Here is a 17,564-nt window from a genome sequence, read left to right as displayed (position 1 = left end):
GTCATCCTCTCGTATGGACAGAGCATGCATGGGCCGATTGGTGTTCTTCTCGAATAGGCACTGCCTTCAAAGTTCAAATGCGGGTACATCTTTTGCTCTGGCGTAACCAACTCTCCTCCATTTGACCGATCGTTCAATGAAGCTGTCCCACCTGACAAGCAACGCAAAAGAATCTACGCAACTAACTGACAAAAAAAACCTGTCGCGAGAACCCCCAAAGCCCCTTTGCTAAGAACTCACATGCTTCTAGATCGAATTTCCTCCTCGTCGGTACGGTGCAATGAATTGATAATCTCGCGATAGACCGCCCATGCCAGCGCAGGCGGCACGGCGTTCCCAATCTGCCTGCGAACATTTGTGGTCCCGAACAAATGTTCCAAAGGGAAGGTCTGCAAGGACGCAAATTCTCGATTTGTGAACCCCCGCGTCCCCGAAGGATGATAATTATTCTCCCCGCCACTGCAGGTTATTGTCTTCGCTTGCTGATTGGGGCTGAAAGGCGCTCTGAGTCCATTCCGCCGCCCACGAATTCTAGCCCCCTCAATATCGTGATCTAGAGCATTTGGCGGGATATTTGAAATCACAGAATTGATGGTGGCGTATGGTAAAAGCCCTGAACCCGGCAGCCCATGCGTTGGCCTTGGGAAAGGCGGCAGGACTTCCCCTGGTCTGGAACAATCAGCCTATTTAATCATTATCAAAGAGCGATGCAAGATACTTACCCGGAGGCAATGATAACAAGCCTTTTTCGTGGTTGCGGAACGCCATAGTCCATACAATTGAGCTTTTTCCACCGAACAGAGTAACCAGCCTCAATGAAATCCAGAATCACGCGGTAGCAAGTTTCCTGGTGTCGATCATATAGACCACTTGTCTCCTCCATGGTATGTACTCGCGGCTTGCAGTGCTGGATCATATCCGCACATGAGAAGATGCAGGCAGAATTCGCGTCGTCATTAGCACTGTTGATAGTATGTGCTGGTGAGAATGTCTGGCATGGAGGAGAACCATGGCTCACATCCACTTTCAGAAAATCTGGCCCGTTCGTCAAGAAACTAAAGATATCGCTTTGTTCGCATAGCGCAGTTTCAAAGTTCATACGATACGTCGCTATCGCATGTTCAGACTGATCAAATGCCCACTTGATATGCAAACCAGCTTTTTGCGCACCAGATGAGACCCCCCCAGCTCCGCAGAATCCATCGCCAAACGTATACTGTCGGCGCATTTTTTGGTCACTAATGCTCTGGTTTTGAGAAGTAAGGTCGATGATGGGTTCCACTCCATCAAGGGTAATGACCGGGGAGCGTGAAATATCCCTCTTAGCATTGCCAAACGGACGAGTTTCACCTCTCCATGATTCTCGCAACGTCGCTGATTCAATCCGGAACTTCTCATCCGAGTCTTCAAAGGAAAGATATTCAACCGAGGCCTTAGTAGGATCAAGGTTTTCTTTTAGGCGACAGAATAAATCGAATGGTTGACTTTTCTTCTGGAAATCATGGTCAACGTGGCAGCAGTTTGTGAAATGGATGTTGACAAAGCGCGTGGCAGCAGCCAAGGGAATTTCTGATGTCTCATTTAAAATCCACACAAGCTCGTTTGACCATTTAGGCATATATGATTCCTTATGGTTCTTAGTTGATATCAGGTGACGGCCTTGAAAGAAGACATTTCCATCTGCATCTTGGAGGATAGTCGTGATGCGAAGATATTTCCCTTTTTCAAGTTCAAGCGACTGTCCAGGCTTGTAGACTATGTCATCAACACAAGCATGCTCGATCGGGTGTCTTCTCAGGATTTCTGTTCTCACTAGTGGCCTATCTGAGCGTGCGGGAGGAGCTGCTCCAGCGGCCTCTGGATGTTCCCAATCGTGTAACAGCCGCTCCAAGCACTCGTCGGTGAGATAGTCCCCATCTGTGACCAAAAGCTCAGGACCAGAAGTAAGATCAATGATCTCTTGGTGAGTATGTGGGCCTAAACGGAAAGGTGTTGGGGTTCGTAGCCTTGTTCCTGGGCGGGTCTCATCGAGGAAGAATGATCTATCTGGGTCATTATCGATGGTAACACTACTCGCTGTATCGCTCTCATCGTCATCGACAACGACTGTGTCCGAGTGTTCGATGCAGCTCGTCTGATTCATATTGACTGCGAGGGGATGGTAGACACAAAGTGAGGTATCCCAGAATGGAGAGAAGAAACTGACTCCGCCTCAATGTAGAGATAGAGTAGATACTGGAGAGAAAGAAGGCAAGAGATTGAGAAGAGATGACAGGACGGTAGAAATGCTATCTGTCAAGAGATGAGAGATGAAGAAGAGATGAACCTGGACATTGCATGGTATAGTTGAAGTCAAGAGTGACACAAGTGAAGTGTTCAGCAGTGAGCTGTAGTTGATTCAATGATGTGGAAATATCATAAAACAAAGAACTAGAAGCTGGAGCAATAACAAGCCAGAAAAAAAGCGGCTCCAAAGAATGGCTCCATCATTCATGAGACTCAGATCTATGAGGCTCTTCATGTTGGATGTAAGGCCTATCCGGACCAGAAAGATGAGAGAAAATTGATAGATCATCGTGTAAGATAGCAAGAGTTGGGGGACATCCCTGACAGCCCCCCTCGCAACGCAGAATCTGCCATCCTCCCATCAGACAAGCATCCATTGTGAGGTTTGGAGGCTGGAGTGTTGTTTTTACCCAGAAGAGTAATCCAGGACGAGGCACGTGTGGGCACGTGTGCCAGGAGAATTCTGATTATGTCATCGCCGGTCTCGGAAAATATCCGGTGACCTGGATGGCCAATCCGGGCTTAGCGGCACCCGCAAAAACTCTGACCGTCCGCTATTTAGTCAGCGGTAGGGAGAGAACAGCGAAGAAATTCAAGAGGAAAAAAAAAAAAAAAAGAATTAAATATGAGGGCGGTCTTGTCCCTCCTTCTTGCTTCCTCCTAACTTTTCCCTCACCATGACATCTGGTCGTTTGATCCCTTCGTGGGCCTTGCTTGACACAGCATCTTGACTTTAGTCACCTTCCAGTGGCTACTGTTATGCCTCAATAAGAGTGAAATACTCAACCCCTCTGTCTCCGCCGACATACCCGATTTTTTTCGCCCTCCCCCGCTATATCTGTGCCGTGTACCGAAATTTTTTTGCCATAGCTGTGAGTATATCCCAGCGATGTCCAATTTGATGCATTCCCTCTTTTTATGATGAATTTCGGTTTTTTTTTATAGATGTTAGACTTCCTAAGCATTATTGCGGAAAATCTCCGATCTGATTTGACCTGTCTTGTTTCAATGTCTTGCTGTTCACTCTGATGTTGCGGCTGCATGCTGATATCCTGAGTATCCTTAGAATAAATTACCATTGACAAGATGTGTGGTATTATTGGTTTAATATTGGCGAACCCCTCGGGCTCTGCCGCCGTCGACCTTCACGAGGCGCTTTACCTTCTTCAGCGTGAGTATTCCTAGCCTGTCTACCTCACACGACCTCTTTCAATGACATCGAGACTAACAATCAGCTCAATTGTGTAGATCGAGGACAGGATGCTGCTGGTATCGCGACTTGTGCGGCAGGTGGTCGCATCTTCCAGCTGAAGGCCAACGGTATGGCGGCCAAGGTCTTCAATGACGGTGCTAGGGTGGCCGATCTTCCAGGCTCGATGGGCATTGGACATCTAAGATACCCCACTGCCGGAAGCAGTGCGAACGCCGAGGCGCAGCCTTTCTACGTGAACAGCCCCTACGGTATCTGCCTGGCCCATAACGGAAATCTCATCAATGCTCCCGAGCTGAAGAAATACCTGGATCTGGAGGCTCATCGTCACATCAACACCGACAGCGATAGCGAGTTGATGTTGAACATCTTCGCCGATGAGGTTAGCAAGACCAAGAAGGCGCGTGTCAACAAGGAAGATCTTTTTGTTAGTCTGAGCCGGGTATACGAGAGATGCCAGGGTGGCTGGGCTTGTACCGCAATGCTGGCTGGTAAGCACACTCGGAATCGTGAAGCATGTTATCTTAAGAAACTAACGGTGATTGTCTAGGCTTTGGTATCCTTGGTTTCCGTGACGCATATGGTATCCGTCCCCTGGTCATTGGCTCCAGGCCCTCATTGGATGGCCCTGGCACGGACTATATGATGGCATCCGAGTCTGTTGCTTTGCAGCAGCTTGGTTTCAGTAACATCCGTGACATCCAGCCTGGTGAAGCCGTCATCATTCAGAAAGGCCAGGAGCCTGTCTTCTGTCAGGTGGCGCCCAAGAAGGCATATGCTCCGGATATCTTCGAATATGTCTACTTTGCTCGTCCTGACTCCGTCATCGATGGTATCAGCGTCTACCGAAGCCGTCAACGCATGGGTGACCACCTCGCTGCTCGGATTCTGGACGTTCTCGGTCCCGAAGTCGTCAAGGATATTGATGTTGTCATTCCCATTCCTGAAACATCGACCACCTCGGCTGCCGCAGTCGCTCGCTTCCTAGACAAGCCTTACTGCCAGGGCTTCGTTAAGAACCGATACGTCTTCCGCACCTTCATCATGCCCGAGCAGAAGACTCGGCAAAAGGGTGTCCGTCGCAAGTTGAACGCCATGCAAGCCGAGTTCAAGGACCGAAATGTCCTTCTGGTTGATGACAGTATCGTGCGTGGAACCACGAGTCGGGAGATTGTCATGATGGCGAGAGAAGCTGGTGCGAAGAAGGTCTACTTCGCCAGTTGCGCGCCGGAAATCACGTAAGTTGAGATTTGTCATATATATGAGATTAGCACACGACTGACAGCTCAACAGACATGCACATGTTTACGGTATCGACCTGGCATCCACCAGCGAGCTTGTCGCGCATAACCGCAGCGTTGAGAGCATTGCTGAACACATCGGTGCCGACAGCGTCATTTACCAGACTCTGGATGACTTGAAGGGTGCTTGTGCCGAGATTACCAAGGAGAACGGACTGAGCGAGCCTGTCAATTTTGAAGTGGGCGTCTTCTGCGGCAACTATGTCACACCTATCTCGGAAGGCTACTTTGAACACCTTGAGAAGATTCGAGGCGAAGGTCGCAAGATCAAGGCCGTTGACCGTGCCAAGGAAGCCGTCGCTCATGGCTTCGCCAATGAAAAGGACTTCCAAATTGCTGCGAACGGCGTCAGGCTCGACCAGGACGGCAAGATCATTCCTGCCAGGTACCCGGGAGAGTCCGAGGTGCCTCAGGTCGGCCTCAACCCTGGCAAGGAGTCTGAGGAACACGAGGAAGAACACCCCCAAGTTAAGGATCGCATGGATATCAGTATCCACAACATTGGTGATCACTGATGATCATGATTCCTTTTTCTATCGAATTGCTATACCAATGGTGTTCTTGTGTGTTTGGTGTTTTGGAGTTTGTTATACGATAGAGAAAACAAAGATCGGGGCGGCTCTGTGTTTGGGGATTCCATTGCATCGCTAAGACCCTGGAGGGGATGAGATACCCCTTTAAGTCATGCAATCGATAGATCTACGATGGAAATATTTCAACATACATGTCATGAGGCTTATGGTGTACGTATATAGAGCTGGATCGGCGATCTGGGACCCGGTCATGTGATATGACGGTTACTGAATTAGAAAATTTGAGGATGTCCTCACCAATCTTTGGTTCTTTTCCCTTTGAATCATTTGAACAGAAATGGGCTCCAAGTAATAGAAGATCTTATTGTCATTGAATCTCGTAATAGTTGCGAGGTCGCTCAGTTTCCTACGAATTAATACCCATGCTGCCCATTCGATTCAGTTTTGTTCTCTGAACTATTGGTGCTTCAGAAAGCTACCTTTATACCCTCCTCATCAATTCCCTTTGTGAGATAACTGTCTCCAATCTGGTATCTATATCCATCATGTATGCGCGTGTCACACGATCCGCCGCAGCTCGAGAGGCAGCTCTGCTTGCAGCCGAGATCCAACATGCCAAGCCTCAGCTAGCCGACTCCAGAGCTCCTTCTACTCAACAGAAGTCTACAAAATCCAGAGCTGGTGGTAGGAACAAACGGCCTGAGCATCCAGAAAATGCACACCAGCCTCCCAAGAGGCGAAAAGCAAAACGCCCCGTGTCAAGCCTTGATGTCAATGATGACATTCCTCACAATCTAGGCTCGGCTGTGACTGTGTTTCAAACGCTCGAGAACATCAATACGGGCCATGGAGTTGCCAAGAAAGAGCCTGAGATCAAAGCAGAGGATTTAGATCAGCTTGCGGGCGAGCTGCAGAACTCCGTAGACAAGGCTATAGAGGTGAAAGAGAAGCCAGCGCAACAAGTGAAAGGGAAAAAGAAAAACACATATGGCCTTACCCCTGGAGCTAGCCCCTTCCCCGAGTGGATTCAACCTACTCCCGAGGAGTGCGAGGAGGTCAATAGGCTTCTTTCCACCGTACACGGGCTAGTCAACCCACCTACCAAGATCCCAGACCCGTCCCTTACTGTTACCGGGTGCGGCGAGGTCCCCTCGGTGCTGGATGCGCTCATTCGCACACTGCTCAGCGGCGCCACGACGGGGAGGAATTCTGCGCTGGCTTTCAGCGGGCTGGTGGAGAGATTTGGTATCCTCGAAGATGGAATCGGCAAAGGAAGCGTGAACTGGGACGCTGTGCGTCAAGCACCGCTCAAAGATGTCTTTGAGGCGATCAAGCGCGGCGGATTGGCAGATGTCAAGAGCAAGAACCTCAAAGCAATCCTTGACATGGTCTACGAGGAGAACCAGGCTCGCAGGAACATCCTTGTGGAAGGCGAGCCTGGAGAATCGGCAAATGTGAAGCTGAAGACTGAGGGGGCGAAAGAGTACGAGATTGCATGTGCTGATCAGAACTTCCTCTCACTCAACCACCTCCATCATCTCAGCACGGAAGAAGCCATGACGGAGCTGGTGAAATATCCGGGAATCGGTCCAAAGACGGCTGCCTGTGTCCTTCTCTTCTGTCTGCAACGCCCATGCTTCGCTGTTGACACCCATATCTTTCGCATCTCCAAGTGGCTCGGCTGGGTGCCTGCAGGCAAAGCTACCGAAGTGACTGCTTTCAGTCACCTTGAGGTACGGATACCTGACCATCTGAAGTACTCCCTTCACCAACTCTTCATTCGTCATGGCAAGACTTGTCCGCGATGTCGAGCTATCACCGGGCAGTCTGCCGCTGGCTGGGAGGATGGGTGTGTGATTGATCATCTTGTTACTCGGACCGGGAAGAGAAAGGAGGGAAACGCGCCGGTACCTGTGACGAGTGGAAAGAAAACGGGGCGTTAGAGCCGTGCAACTTCGGGCAGAAAGTAGTGTTTGAGAAGGTGTTTAGTGATTTGCCTCAGTTTCTACGGTTATATATCTATAGACCAGTGTGTGTTGTGATGAATTATGATAGTGTTAGGAACTATGCAGCGACTATTTTTTTTCTTTAGATACCATGGATTGATAGCTCAGAATCAAATTCTCCCAAGAAGTCTCCACTGTCACCAAATCCATGGAGCCGAAAGCGATTGTCGTTGCTGAATGTCTGTTGAATTTGTTGACGCTGTTCTCCCCCTGATGGTCCGTGCTCTAATCGCGTATCGGAGCTGCCGATAAAAAGATGGTACGACTCTCTTGGCCTCAACTCCAACCAGAGTACCGTCTTAACGGGTGACACAGGACATCCAGGAGGCATTTTGGAATTCGATTGCACATGTACAGAACCCGCCATGGAGTTTCTAGCCTCGCTTGTTCCTCCTGTGTTGGCTCCCTTCATCGAGACCCTAGTGAGCAATGCACAAGTGCTTGGCGTCGCATTGGTCTCAATCGGCGCTCTTTACCTGGGATACGCTTTCGTTCTGAGCAGCAGGGAGGCGGCTGTATCGTTCAATGTGCCCATCCCGGCTGAAGTGCGAACGAATTGGGCTGGAAAGAAATGGGAGGACGTGCAGGGTGAGGAAAAGAAGGTGCTTGAAGGACAGACTAGAGGAGTCAGTTCACCCCCCCTTCTCTTCCCCCTGAGCGTTTGAAGCATTCAAAGAAGGGTTATGCTGATGGCCTTCTGATTGTTTTACATAGCAATGGAACAACAAATTGATCATGAGCTACTGCCCCGCCGATGGACGAGTTCTGGGCACCGGTATTAAACCTGCGACCGCCGAGGATGTCGATCGGGCGATTCAAGCTGCAAAGAATGCACAAGTCGAATGGGCCAAGACTGGGTTTGCTGAGAGGAGGAAAGTTCTGCGGACATTGTTGAAGTATGTGTGTGGCTGGTACATTGATTGACAGCTGTCCAAAATCCGAAGCTGACAAGATGATTGTTGCAACTGGCAGGTATGTTCTCGAGCATCAAGAAGAGATCGTCACGGCATGCTGCTTGGATTCGGGCAAAACCAAGGTCGACGCCTCGTTCGGAGAGATCCTTGTCACGGCGGAGAAGCTGAAGTGGACCATCGACCATGGCGAAACGGCTCTGACGGCTGAATCGCGACCTACCAACTTCCTGATGATGTACAAGAAGAACAAGGTCGTCTATGAGCCCCTCGGCGTCGTTTCTGCTTGCGTGTCCTGGAACTATCCATTCCACAACTTCATCTCCCCGGTCATCAGTGCTATATTCGCAGGAAACGGAATCGTGGTGAAGCCCTCCGAACAGACCGCATGGTGCACCTCGTTTTTCCTAGAGATCATTCGGGGCGCCCTTTCCAGCTGCGGCCACCCGAGAGAGCTGGTGCAAAGCGTCGTATGCCTTCCAGACGTCGCGGATGTCCTGACCTCGCACTCGGATATCTCCCAGATTACGTTCATCGGTTCCCGACCCGTCGCTCACAAAGTGTGTGAATCCGCAGCAAAGGCGCTAACTCCAGTGACCGTGGAATTGGGTGGTAAAGACCCGTCAGTCATTCTCGACGACGCCCGGACCGTAAGCGAAATATCCTCCATTGCCTCTGTACTCATGCGTGGCGTGTTCCAATCCGCCGGACAAAACTGCATCGGCGTCGAACGTGTCATCGCTTTGCCAGGCGTGTACAACAAGCTCCTGGACATCATCAGCCCCCGCATCGCCGCCCTGCGTCTCGGATCCGTTCTACTCGATACCCGGGCCGACGGGTCCCAGCAGAAACCCGGTGCCCCGGATGTCGGCGCGCTCATTTCCCCAGCCTCCTTCGACCGTCTGGAATCCCTCATCGACGACGCAGTCCGACAAGGCGCCCGCCTCATCTGCGGCGGGAAACGCTACAACCACCCCAAATACCCACACGGCCACTACTTCACCCCGACACTCCTCGCCGACGTCACGCCGTCGATGAGAATCGCGCAGATCGAACTCTTTGCCCCCGTCTTCGTCCTCATGCGCGCCGACTCCGTGCCCCACGCCATCAGCATCGCCAACTCAACCATGTACGCCCTGGGCGCCAGCGTCTTCGGCTACAACCAGGCGGACGTCGCAGCGTGCGTGGCCCAGATCAAGGCCGGCATGGTCGCCGTAAACGACTTCGGGACCTTCTACACAGTGCAGTTGCCCTTTGGCGGCGTCAAGGGATCCGGGTATGGTCGGTTCGCGGGCGAAGAGGGACTGCGCGCCGTGAGCAACATCAAGGCAGTCTGCGTGGACCGATTCCCCAAGCTGGTGGGGACGAGGATCCCGCCCCGGCTGGACTACCCGATCCGGAAGGGCGATGATGCTCGGCAGAATGGCACGGGGGCGTGGGAGATGTGCAAGGGTGTCGTGGAGACGGGGTACGAGTTGACGCTGGCGGGCCGGATCCGGGGAATCCTGCGGCTGTTGACGAACATTTGAGGAAGAAAGCGTGTGATGTGATGGAATGGCATTTCTCAACCAATGTATGTAATTTAATTTTTAGATCTATGTACAATATACATATACATAATGATACCATGATCATTCAAGCTCATTCGGCGAGATTTTTGCCTGGGAAAGACCGCAAAGAAGAAAAGCCTATCCCTCCCCGTTTCGAACCATCCACAGACTCGACAAATCAACCGGCGTGCTCTCCATCCAGCTCCCCAGCTCCTCCACCCCCAGCACATCCCGCAGATATCGTCTCGCCATCTCTATATGCCCATTCGCCCGCCCCAGGTAGAATAGCGCCCCTTCCGCCGGATTCGCATGCGCGGTCTCAATCTGCTGCGGCAGCCGCAGCATCAGATCCAGCAGCCAGTGGCCAAAGGCATCGCCCAGATGCATCGCCCACTCCGTGATCTCCGGGTCGTCGGCAGGGACAGATTCGGCGCTGGCGCGGAGCAGCTGCTGGAAGAGCGCGGGGTCGTGCCGGGCGACGCGGACGGCGGTGCGGAAGTGCTCGGCGGGGAGGGTGTATGGCTGGGAGCCGGTGACGGCTGCGGCGCTGCGGAAGACGTACTCGTCGATTTTGAGGAGGGCGGTGAGGGCGAGGAGGTTGTTTTCGACGAGGGCGAGGTGGATGCCGTCTTGGAGGGAATCGCGGGGGATGGCAATATCTGTTTCGAGGTGGTCGGAGCGGTTGAAGCCGCAAGCGAGCCGGAGGATCTCGAGGGAGAGCGTGTGTTCCTCGGTGAAGCCTTCATCGCTACCGCGGAGGAGCTTCTCCGGAAACTGTCTGATGTTGAGGATTCGGTGGGTTTGTTGTTCGTCTGTTTCGTGGCAGGCGATTGCGATTGACACGAACGGGGTGATGGAGAGCGTGTAGTGCTTGCTGTCGGCGTCGGTGCCCTCGTATGTGCACGTGTCCTCCTCGCGCGTCAGGAACCGGTTCAGTGTCGTGTGTTGGTCCCCCGTCATCGTAATCCCAACATTCACCCAATGCCTTTGGATCGTTAAGTTCATCATATCGGGGATGTGACTGAGCAAGCGCGGGATCGTACACCACCGACACCGCAGAATAGAAGCCTGAAAACCGTCCCGCTCGCCATCTTGAACCGGAGCATAAGAATCCAGCGGTCTCAGAATCCTAGCGATAGCCGAGCCCGGCGCCTCTACAGCCTCGGAGGCGGAATCATTCCAGAAAGCAAGCAGGATCAGCACCCGGTAGATGCGCTCGCTCGACATCGCCGCCGCCAGCGCCAGCGATGAACGCGGGAGATTCACATTCAACGAGTACAGGAATATCTTCTCGATTAACTCCACGGGTAGGGCCTCCAACCTCGACAGTCTCTTGCGCGGTTTGCGCGCCCTCGCGACCCACAACCGGGCGCGACTGATACTCCTGGACTGGGAAGAGTGCAATCTCGCGTGCCGGGTCATCAAGGGCCGGCCGCCCTTGCGGCCACTCGGCACTGCTCTGGGCCCGTGACCATGAGTGACTTTCTTTGCCGGGGGGTTCTTTCTGCGGCCGCGGACTCGGATCGGGGTCAGAGCCAGCATGGCGCATGCCCGGCCAACAGAGAGACAGGGGAAGGTAGGTGGAGTCTATCCGCTAGCAGTGGAATTTTTTAAGGTTGTTTTTGCGCCATGACACCTCACCAGCGGGTCTGTAGATTCGCGAGAAACGTACGGGCAACGGGACCCAATTCTAAGACGGTTTGGCCCAGTAGGGCTGAGGTGACAGCACTGCGATGACGATGGTTGTTGCTGGGAGTCTGGGACTGGAGAATGGATCTTCTACTGACAGGCTGGAGGGCGATACAACAAGCCAAACAGCTGCAGCCAATCACGGGGACAGCTGACTGGGGGCTTTACCATAGCAGGCTAGCTAGGGTTTGAAGATCAGCTGATCTACTATCTGCGAACCCTAGTGTTAGTCCAGTTCTGGAATAGTGCAGAAAGTATACAAATATGATATCATGACGTCACCGTCTTCCTGGTATGCCAACTACCAACTACCAACTACCAAACTGCCAACGCCACTGACACACTGTAGATTTGGACTGTCTCAGAACTCACAACGTGCACCACAACAAAACAACGACTTTGTAGACTGTGGAAGAAGCATGCTGACTGGCCTAGAATGTTCCCCCTTGAGTGCCTGAGTGCCTGAGTGCCTGGGGCAGGGGATTGATCCACACGCTCTTTGCCAAATGCGGCCACAGACAATCAGATGAATCAGGAATTCTGGCCGGGACAGCGTCGATATGACGGCATCCAGCTGGTCCCTTTTCCATTTGATCAGGGCGTCTGTGCTATCGGCGTCATCGTCGTGTCTCATTCCTGCAGTGAAGGCAGAAAATCCTCCTCCTACATCATCTCCTGCATCGTGATCCATCCTCCCTTTCGTGGCTTCGTTCCTGCCGTATATATTCCACCCAACGTCTTTGCCCTCTGCCCAGATCCTCTTTACCATCATGCGTCCATACTCTGATACCTCTCTGCATACTACTGCCTCATCCAGTGCAACAGGAAACATCTCCAACAACTCTTCTTCATCCAACTCCAAACCGTGATTCAATCCAAACACACAAATATCATCCCACGATAAAGTCAAAAGTCTCTCATCAAGATGGGTGCTGTCGTTTCTTGCGTATGTGTTTCCGTCCCTTGAAGCAGTAGCTTTCACCTCACCATCACACGAAACGTTTGCTAACCATATCGCAGATCAAAGATGTCTTCCGCTCCATCGGCGCCTGCCTGACGGGCATCGTGAACACAATCGGCGCAGTCCTCAAAGCAATCATCAACGGCGTCATGTCCCTCTGCAACATTCTTATCTCCTGCCTCACCTGTGGCTACTGCGGAAACCGGGGACGCATGCGCAGTTCGAGAACGCGAAGATCACGAGTCTAATGAGTCGCCTCTGGTCGAATCTTGACGAGTCATGATGGATATGATATGAATCGTGTGCATGCGCTTGCTGCTTCTTTCAAAGCTCTGCGTTTGATCTTTGTTTTTTTGTTCCTTTTTGCTCTTTCTTCCATACCCCCAGCAGTGATGCTTTTCTTTCGATTCCCCGGGTGTATTCTAGAACGTACTTAATTCACGACATTTCATCCAATTTTTTTTTTTTTTGCTGTGCAACTCTCCTTTCATCATCATTCGTAGAGTCTTGGAATCGATATCTGAGGAGTTCTCGCCATCAGTTCCTCTTTCAGTTTCGTCTCATGCCAGGGTATGTCGTCCCAGCGCTTCTGCACCAGAAACGCCAGGAAGGGATCATCTGCCGGATTCGCATACTTCAAAGCGGCCTTGAAGTGCATCGGAAGCACAGGCCAGCGGATGGGATACCGGTACACCCGCACCCGGATGAACAGTTCCACCAGGATCTCAAACGTGCCGTAGTCACGGCTTCGGATGAGCTGGCGGAGCACCCGCCCAGAGCGCTCATGCTTCTCGTCGTCATCGACGTAGACCTCTGTGACCAGCAATCTCAGGAGCTCGACCTTTTCGTCCGTCCACGGGTGGCAGAGCAGCTTGTCCGGCATGCGCGAGGGCGATCTACCCGCACAAGACGGGAGTCGGAAGATGTCAAGATCAGTGTGGATCGGACCAGGTGCGCGGATCTGGAAGGCGCCGAAATGGAACCACATCGCGACTCGATACTCCGCGCTTGTATCGCGGTGTCTGGCTCGGATGATCAGATCACCCTTCCCCATCTGGCCGCGGTGGCCCTGGTCGTAGCGGGTGAGGTCGTCGAAGTGATCAGCGATGTTACGGATGACGTGTTCGTCTTCGGGGCTGAACACCATGTCTCGACACTGAGAGCGGATGACATGTTCAATGTATTCTCGTTGACACTTGCGCATCAGCTCCAGGGTGCACCAGCGGCAATTGAGGATGGTGCGTTGGAGCTCCCGTCGCTCTTCAACGGAGAGCGCAAAGAAGTCAAGCGGGGGAGGGAGGAAATCCGGGGTGAAGATGCCGTTCTTGGAGCTCTCGTTCGAGCTGCTGAAGGCAAGGCGGATAAGCCAGGTGTAGAGGATGGGGCTGGATAGAGCCCGGGCCAGATGGATGGAGCTTCTGGGGAGATTGATCTCGAGGCAATGCAGGAAGATCTTCTGTTGTATCTCCACCGGAAGGCTCTCAAGCAGAGACAGTGCTCGAACCCGGGGTGCTTCTTGGGCCATTAGAACAGCTTGCACCTTGGTCTTAACAGGTAGACTGAATTTTTGGTCTGCAATGCGATGTGTATGATGTTGTTGTCCCAGCTGATCGGTATATATTTCGTCTCAATACACCTTATCCTTTCGAGGCAGAAGGGAGATCAAAGTGCAACTCAGCCAGGAAGTTATTTGAATAGATTAATCCATTTTCACTCCTCTATAGTCAAGATCTCTCTTCACTTAGATCATCGCTGCAGGGCGAGGGTTGGGCACTCGCCGCCACGCTATCTTCGAGCCTCAACCGGGATAACGAGGTTTAGCAATATCCACTTTTTAGATTTGTCGTGCATGACCCTGTAAGTGAGACTGATTGACTAACAATAATCACGCCAGCTGCTAAGGTGCAAAGGGAGGTATGAAATAAGCTCGCAATATGCGTGGAAGTGTAGGTATCGGAGTGTGAACATATTTACTAAAACAGGGGGCTGAAGGCGGGTCAGGCCGAGCCCGTATATGGCACTCAACAACCCAGCCAGACATTCGATACGGGTCATGCAATGCAGAGAGCATTTCTATCGTAGTCAATAGATAGCTAGTTGTCACTGTCAAAATACCTGCTATAGCTACAAATGCTCATAATACAGCGGGCCCACACCCAGAGCAGGTCATCAAGCAAATGTCTGGTCTTTGCTCCACGAAGACGACGATATGATCTCGATAGTATCGAATATACTCCAGCATATCAGAGTAGAAATGCCCCAAAGTAAGGATGAAGCTGAATGCTGACTACGTTGGCAAGCAGTCAAGGCACGGGATTGAATGCCGGGCAGGAAAACCATCTTCTAAATTGAACATTGTTTCTATACACATCCAACAACCAAGGACTACACCTTGCCAGGTAATCAGGAATGCAATTCCTTCTGTTAACAGATTTGACAATTGGTAGGATTCGTAGTGTATTTCCACTGGCTGTAGGATAAAAAAATGCGGGAAAAGAGATGCAGATGCTGGTACTTTAAACAGCAGACAGATCGCCGAAGCGCTCCTATTCAAGGTAAAACCATGGTTAGCCACTGGCCTCAGCGCAGAATACAAATGATTATCTGCAGGACTCAAACCCACCTTGTAGCCAGCCGGCATCCATCTGCCCCGGGAGACCAGCGAAGCGGTCTTCTCGTCGATCTCGGGTTGAGCAGCGGCAACCTCATCCTATAAAGAGTCAATCATAATGCTCCGCGAAAGCAAAAATTACCACCCATGTTGAGCCAGAAACATACCACAGTGAGCTCATCGAAGGGACGAGCGGTCTCGATGTTCTCCAGAGTCTTCTCCAGGTTGCGGAGCTCGGACTCAACCTTGCCCTTGGTGTCCTCAGCGCTCTGGACAGCCTGGGCCTCGAAGGCATCGATGGCCTTGAGCTGACGGCTGACGTCGTAGGTGGCGGGCTTGAAGTTTTTGAAGTAACCCTCGATCTCGTTGACAATGGCCTGGTTCTTCAGGACGCTGCGGTAGTGGTCGAAGTTGATGGTCTGGGGCTGCTCGGACAGGACTTGGACCTTGCGACGCGCATCATCGTTACGCTTCTTGAAGGCCTGGAGGGAGGTGGCAGTCTGGCCGCGGAGACCCAGAGAGCCGGTCACCTTGACCCAGTCAATCTTGAGAGCGGCGCTACGCTGTGAGAGTGAGGGTTAGCGGCTCCAATTTCGCTGCTTCAGAAATTGCCCACATAAAGAAAGCAGAGACAACGTACAGCAGCCATTTTGATGTGCGATGTGGTGGAGGGATTGGGGGTGACAAAGGAGTTCAACGTGCGAAACTGGACATTCCGAGATGAGGGTTGTTTCGGCAAGGTTTGGATGGGGATATAGTCACGTGATCTAGAGGTTCCCGTGTTCCGGAGAGTTCATCCACCAAGAGCCTCCAGATGTCAGGGAGTTCATTGGCATCACTGGTGAACAACTGAACTCATTACATGCTTACGATTGTAGAAGTCTTAGTCTCCCAGGATATAGAGAGAATAAATGTCTTGCTAGTGAAAGAATGAATTAAATCGGTTCAATTCTGCTTTTTTGAACTAATTGATTTACACTAAGGGTAAGATGGATCGATTCACGCATCCGAGGGATATCAACCTGACATCGCACCCAAAGTCCATCCTGCCAGCAGGGCTAGGAGACGTCAGCCGCTGATAGCGTGGATTCAATTTGGGGCGGATATCATATGCTGAGGGCCATGATCGAATTGACGATGTCGTTATCATTCTCGCGGAGGGCCTTGACGGCCTTCTTGCGCGACACGTTAGCCTGAGCCATGACAAGCTCGATGTCCTTGGCCTCGAGGCCGGTCTCATCAACCTCCTCTCCATCATCCTCCTCCTCCTCCTTCTTGGCCTCGGTCTCGGGAGCCTTGCCCTTGCCGTGGTCGTGGTCATGGTCGTGACCGGCGTGCTCGCCAGCGGCGGCCTCAGCGGCAGCCAGCTGCTGAGCAGCAGAGGCCTGAGCCTGGGAGTTCAGGTCCTCGATCTTGGCCTCACCGAAGATGCTGTTTGAATTGTGAGTCCATATGTAAACTCAGGTTGGAGGGATCCTTCAGGAAAACACATACATCCAGGTGTTGCTGGTGGGGGAGCGGTAGACATCGGGCTGGTTGATGACGAACAGAATCTACAGAGCTCCAATTAGCCTCCCATGTTGACATCTTGGGCATTGTCGTTCAAAGTTCCGAAATCCTTGCGACCGTCGACCGTCGCACGAAGGAGGGGTCGTATTCCTTACGTTCTTGGGTCTGCGAAGGGTGACACGGGTGATGCCAGGAACGTGCTTCAGGCCGAGCTTGCCAATGGCCTTTCTGGCCTTCTTCTCGTTACGGGAGTGGATGGTGACGGCGGCACCGGAGGGGATGCTGCTCTCCTCGCCAGCCTCGGACTCGGAGTCGCTGCCAGCGTCCTCGACGTTGGTCTTGGGAACCTCCTCATCGGGGAGCTCTTCAACACGGGGATCAGCCATTTTTGCGATTTAAACGAGCCTAAAAACGGGCTTTCAGAGGTTGGCAGTCAGCGATTGGCACTATAGAACCGTCCGGTCGCTTGAATATAATGCTGAAAAATGCCCCACGATGGACCAAAACCTCCACCAAACTGCAGAAAAAACGAATTTCGAGGTAGGGTTCTGGATTATGAGCTGTAAATTCAATTTAAACATACCTAGTTCACAGATAGAGGGCCGTTGGGGATGATGGGGGGTATTTTGGTCTTGTTGTAAGTGGAAAGTCGCAAAGCTGTGTGAATGTCATCCTGCCGAAAATCGTTAGCGAGCATCGTGACCCTCACCCCGGACTCACACAAGCACCACTTCTACAAGCCATGCACATCATACAATGAACCAATTCAACCCCAACTTTTTATATTCTGGTCATTATAACGTTATTATTGATGAGAGTATTACGTCTAAAATGTCCATTTCCCAATTGATGCCTAAGAAAGACGGCCAAAGACCAGATTCATGAACTAATTGGGCGATGCACCACTCTGATGACATAGTAGGATATCCTTTGCCAGGGTATCAAGGTTTCGAATCATTTTTTGGCTGTTATTGTTATGGATACAGCTTAATTTTTT

The 17,564-nt window shown here is 51.9% G+C and overlaps 9 protein-coding genes across 9 annotated transcripts, besides 2 other annotated features; 4 read left to right on the top strand and 5 right to left on the bottom strand.

Moving 5' to 3' along the window:
• Window positions 1-236: 236 nt before the first annotated feature.
• ACLA_096870 (DNA cytosine methyltransferase) lies at window positions 237-2,143 on the bottom strand (the record flags this gene model as incomplete). Its single annotated transcript, XM_001270178.1, has 2 exons — window positions 237-669; window positions 723-2,143. 2 exons carry the CDS (start codon window positions 2,141-2,143, stop codon window positions 237-239), a joined length of 1,854 nt encoding a protein of 617 aa, XP_001270179.1.
• A 1,229-nt stretch (window positions 2,144-3,372) lies between these two features.
• ACLA_096860 (amidophosphoribosyltransferase) lies at window positions 3,373-5,312 on the top strand (the record flags this gene model as incomplete). Its single annotated transcript, XM_001270177.1, has 4 exons — window positions 3,373-3,457; window positions 3,535-3,987; window positions 4,047-4,734; window positions 4,790-5,312. 4 exons carry the CDS (start codon window positions 3,373-3,375, stop codon window positions 5,310-5,312), a joined length of 1,749 nt encoding a protein of 582 aa, XP_001270178.1.
• Window positions 5,313-5,875: 563 nt separating this feature from the next.
• ACLA_096850 (endonuclease III domain-containing protein) lies at window positions 5,876-7,273 on the top strand (the record flags this gene model as incomplete). Its single annotated transcript, XM_001270176.1, has 1 exon — window positions 5,876-7,273. One exon carries the CDS (start codon window positions 5,876-5,878, stop codon window positions 7,271-7,273), a length of 1,398 nt encoding a protein of 465 aa, XP_001270177.1.
• Window positions 7,274-7,701: 428 nt separating this feature from the next.
• ACLA_096840 (aldehyde dehydrogenase family protein) lies at window positions 7,702-9,776 on the top strand (the record flags this gene model as incomplete). Its single annotated transcript, XM_001270175.1, has 3 exons — window positions 7,702-7,962; window positions 8,051-8,232; window positions 8,309-9,776. The coding sequence occupies 3 exons, from the start codon at window positions 7,702-7,704 to the stop codon at window positions 9,774-9,776; spliced, it is 1,911 nt and encodes a 636-aa protein (XP_001270176.1).
• Window positions 9,777-9,935: 159 nt separating this feature from the next.
• Window positions 9,936-11,339, bottom strand: ACLA_096830 (uncharacterized protein; the record flags this gene model as incomplete). Its single annotated transcript, XM_001270174.1, has 1 exon — window positions 9,936-11,339. One exon carries the CDS (start codon window positions 11,337-11,339, stop codon window positions 9,936-9,938), a length of 1,404 nt encoding a protein of 467 aa, XP_001270175.1.
• A 445-nt stretch (window positions 11,340-11,784) lies between these two features.
• Window positions 11,785-11,808: a microsatellite.
• Window positions 11,809-11,934: 126 nt separating this feature from the next.
• Window positions 11,935-11,959: a microsatellite.
• A 452-nt stretch (window positions 11,960-12,411) lies between these two features.
• On the top strand, window positions 12,412-12,695 carry ACLA_096820 (uncharacterized protein; the record flags this gene model as incomplete). The annotated part of the gene is made up of 2 exons (XM_001270173.1): window positions 12,412-12,432; window positions 12,507-12,695. 2 exons carry the CDS (start codon window positions 12,412-12,414, stop codon window positions 12,693-12,695), a joined length of 210 nt encoding a protein of 69 aa, XP_001270174.1.
• Window positions 12,696-12,940: 245 nt separating this feature from the next.
• ACLA_096810 (uncharacterized protein) lies at window positions 12,941-13,972 on the bottom strand (the record flags this gene model as incomplete). The annotated part of the gene is made up of 1 exon (XM_001270172.1): window positions 12,941-13,972. The coding sequence occupies one exon, from the start codon at window positions 13,970-13,972 to the stop codon at window positions 12,941-12,943; it is 1,032 nt and encodes a 343-aa protein (XP_001270173.1).
• Window positions 13,973-14,963: 991 nt separating this feature from the next.
• On the bottom strand, window positions 14,964-15,707 carry ACLA_096800 (F1F0 ATP synthase subunit d; the record flags this gene model as incomplete). The annotated part of the gene is made up of 4 exons (XM_001270171.1): window positions 14,964-14,993; window positions 15,071-15,157; window positions 15,226-15,621; window positions 15,699-15,707. 4 exons carry the CDS (start codon window positions 15,705-15,707, stop codon window positions 14,964-14,966), a joined length of 522 nt encoding a protein of 173 aa, XP_001270172.1.
• A 457-nt stretch (window positions 15,708-16,164) lies between these two features.
• ACLA_096790 (nascent polypeptide-associated complex subunit alpha) lies at window positions 16,165-16,953 on the bottom strand (the record flags this gene model as incomplete). Its single annotated transcript, XM_001270170.1, has 3 exons — window positions 16,165-16,489; window positions 16,553-16,611; window positions 16,723-16,953. The coding sequence occupies 3 exons, from the start codon at window positions 16,951-16,953 to the stop codon at window positions 16,165-16,167; spliced, it is 615 nt and encodes a 204-aa protein (XP_001270171.1).
• Between the last annotated feature and the right edge of the window lie 611 nt (window positions 16,954-17,564).

Source organism: Aspergillus clavatus, genomic scaffold (assembly GCF_000002715.2).
Source record: "Aspergillus clavatus NRRL 1 1099423829804 genomic scaffold, whole genome shotgun sequence".
Lineage (NCBI taxonomy): Eukaryota > Fungi > Ascomycota > Eurotiomycetes > Eurotiales > Aspergillaceae > Aspergillus > Aspergillus clavatus.
The sequence above is the reverse complement of the archived record's forward strand: the minus strand, read 5'-3'. Positions and strand labels throughout refer to the sequence as shown.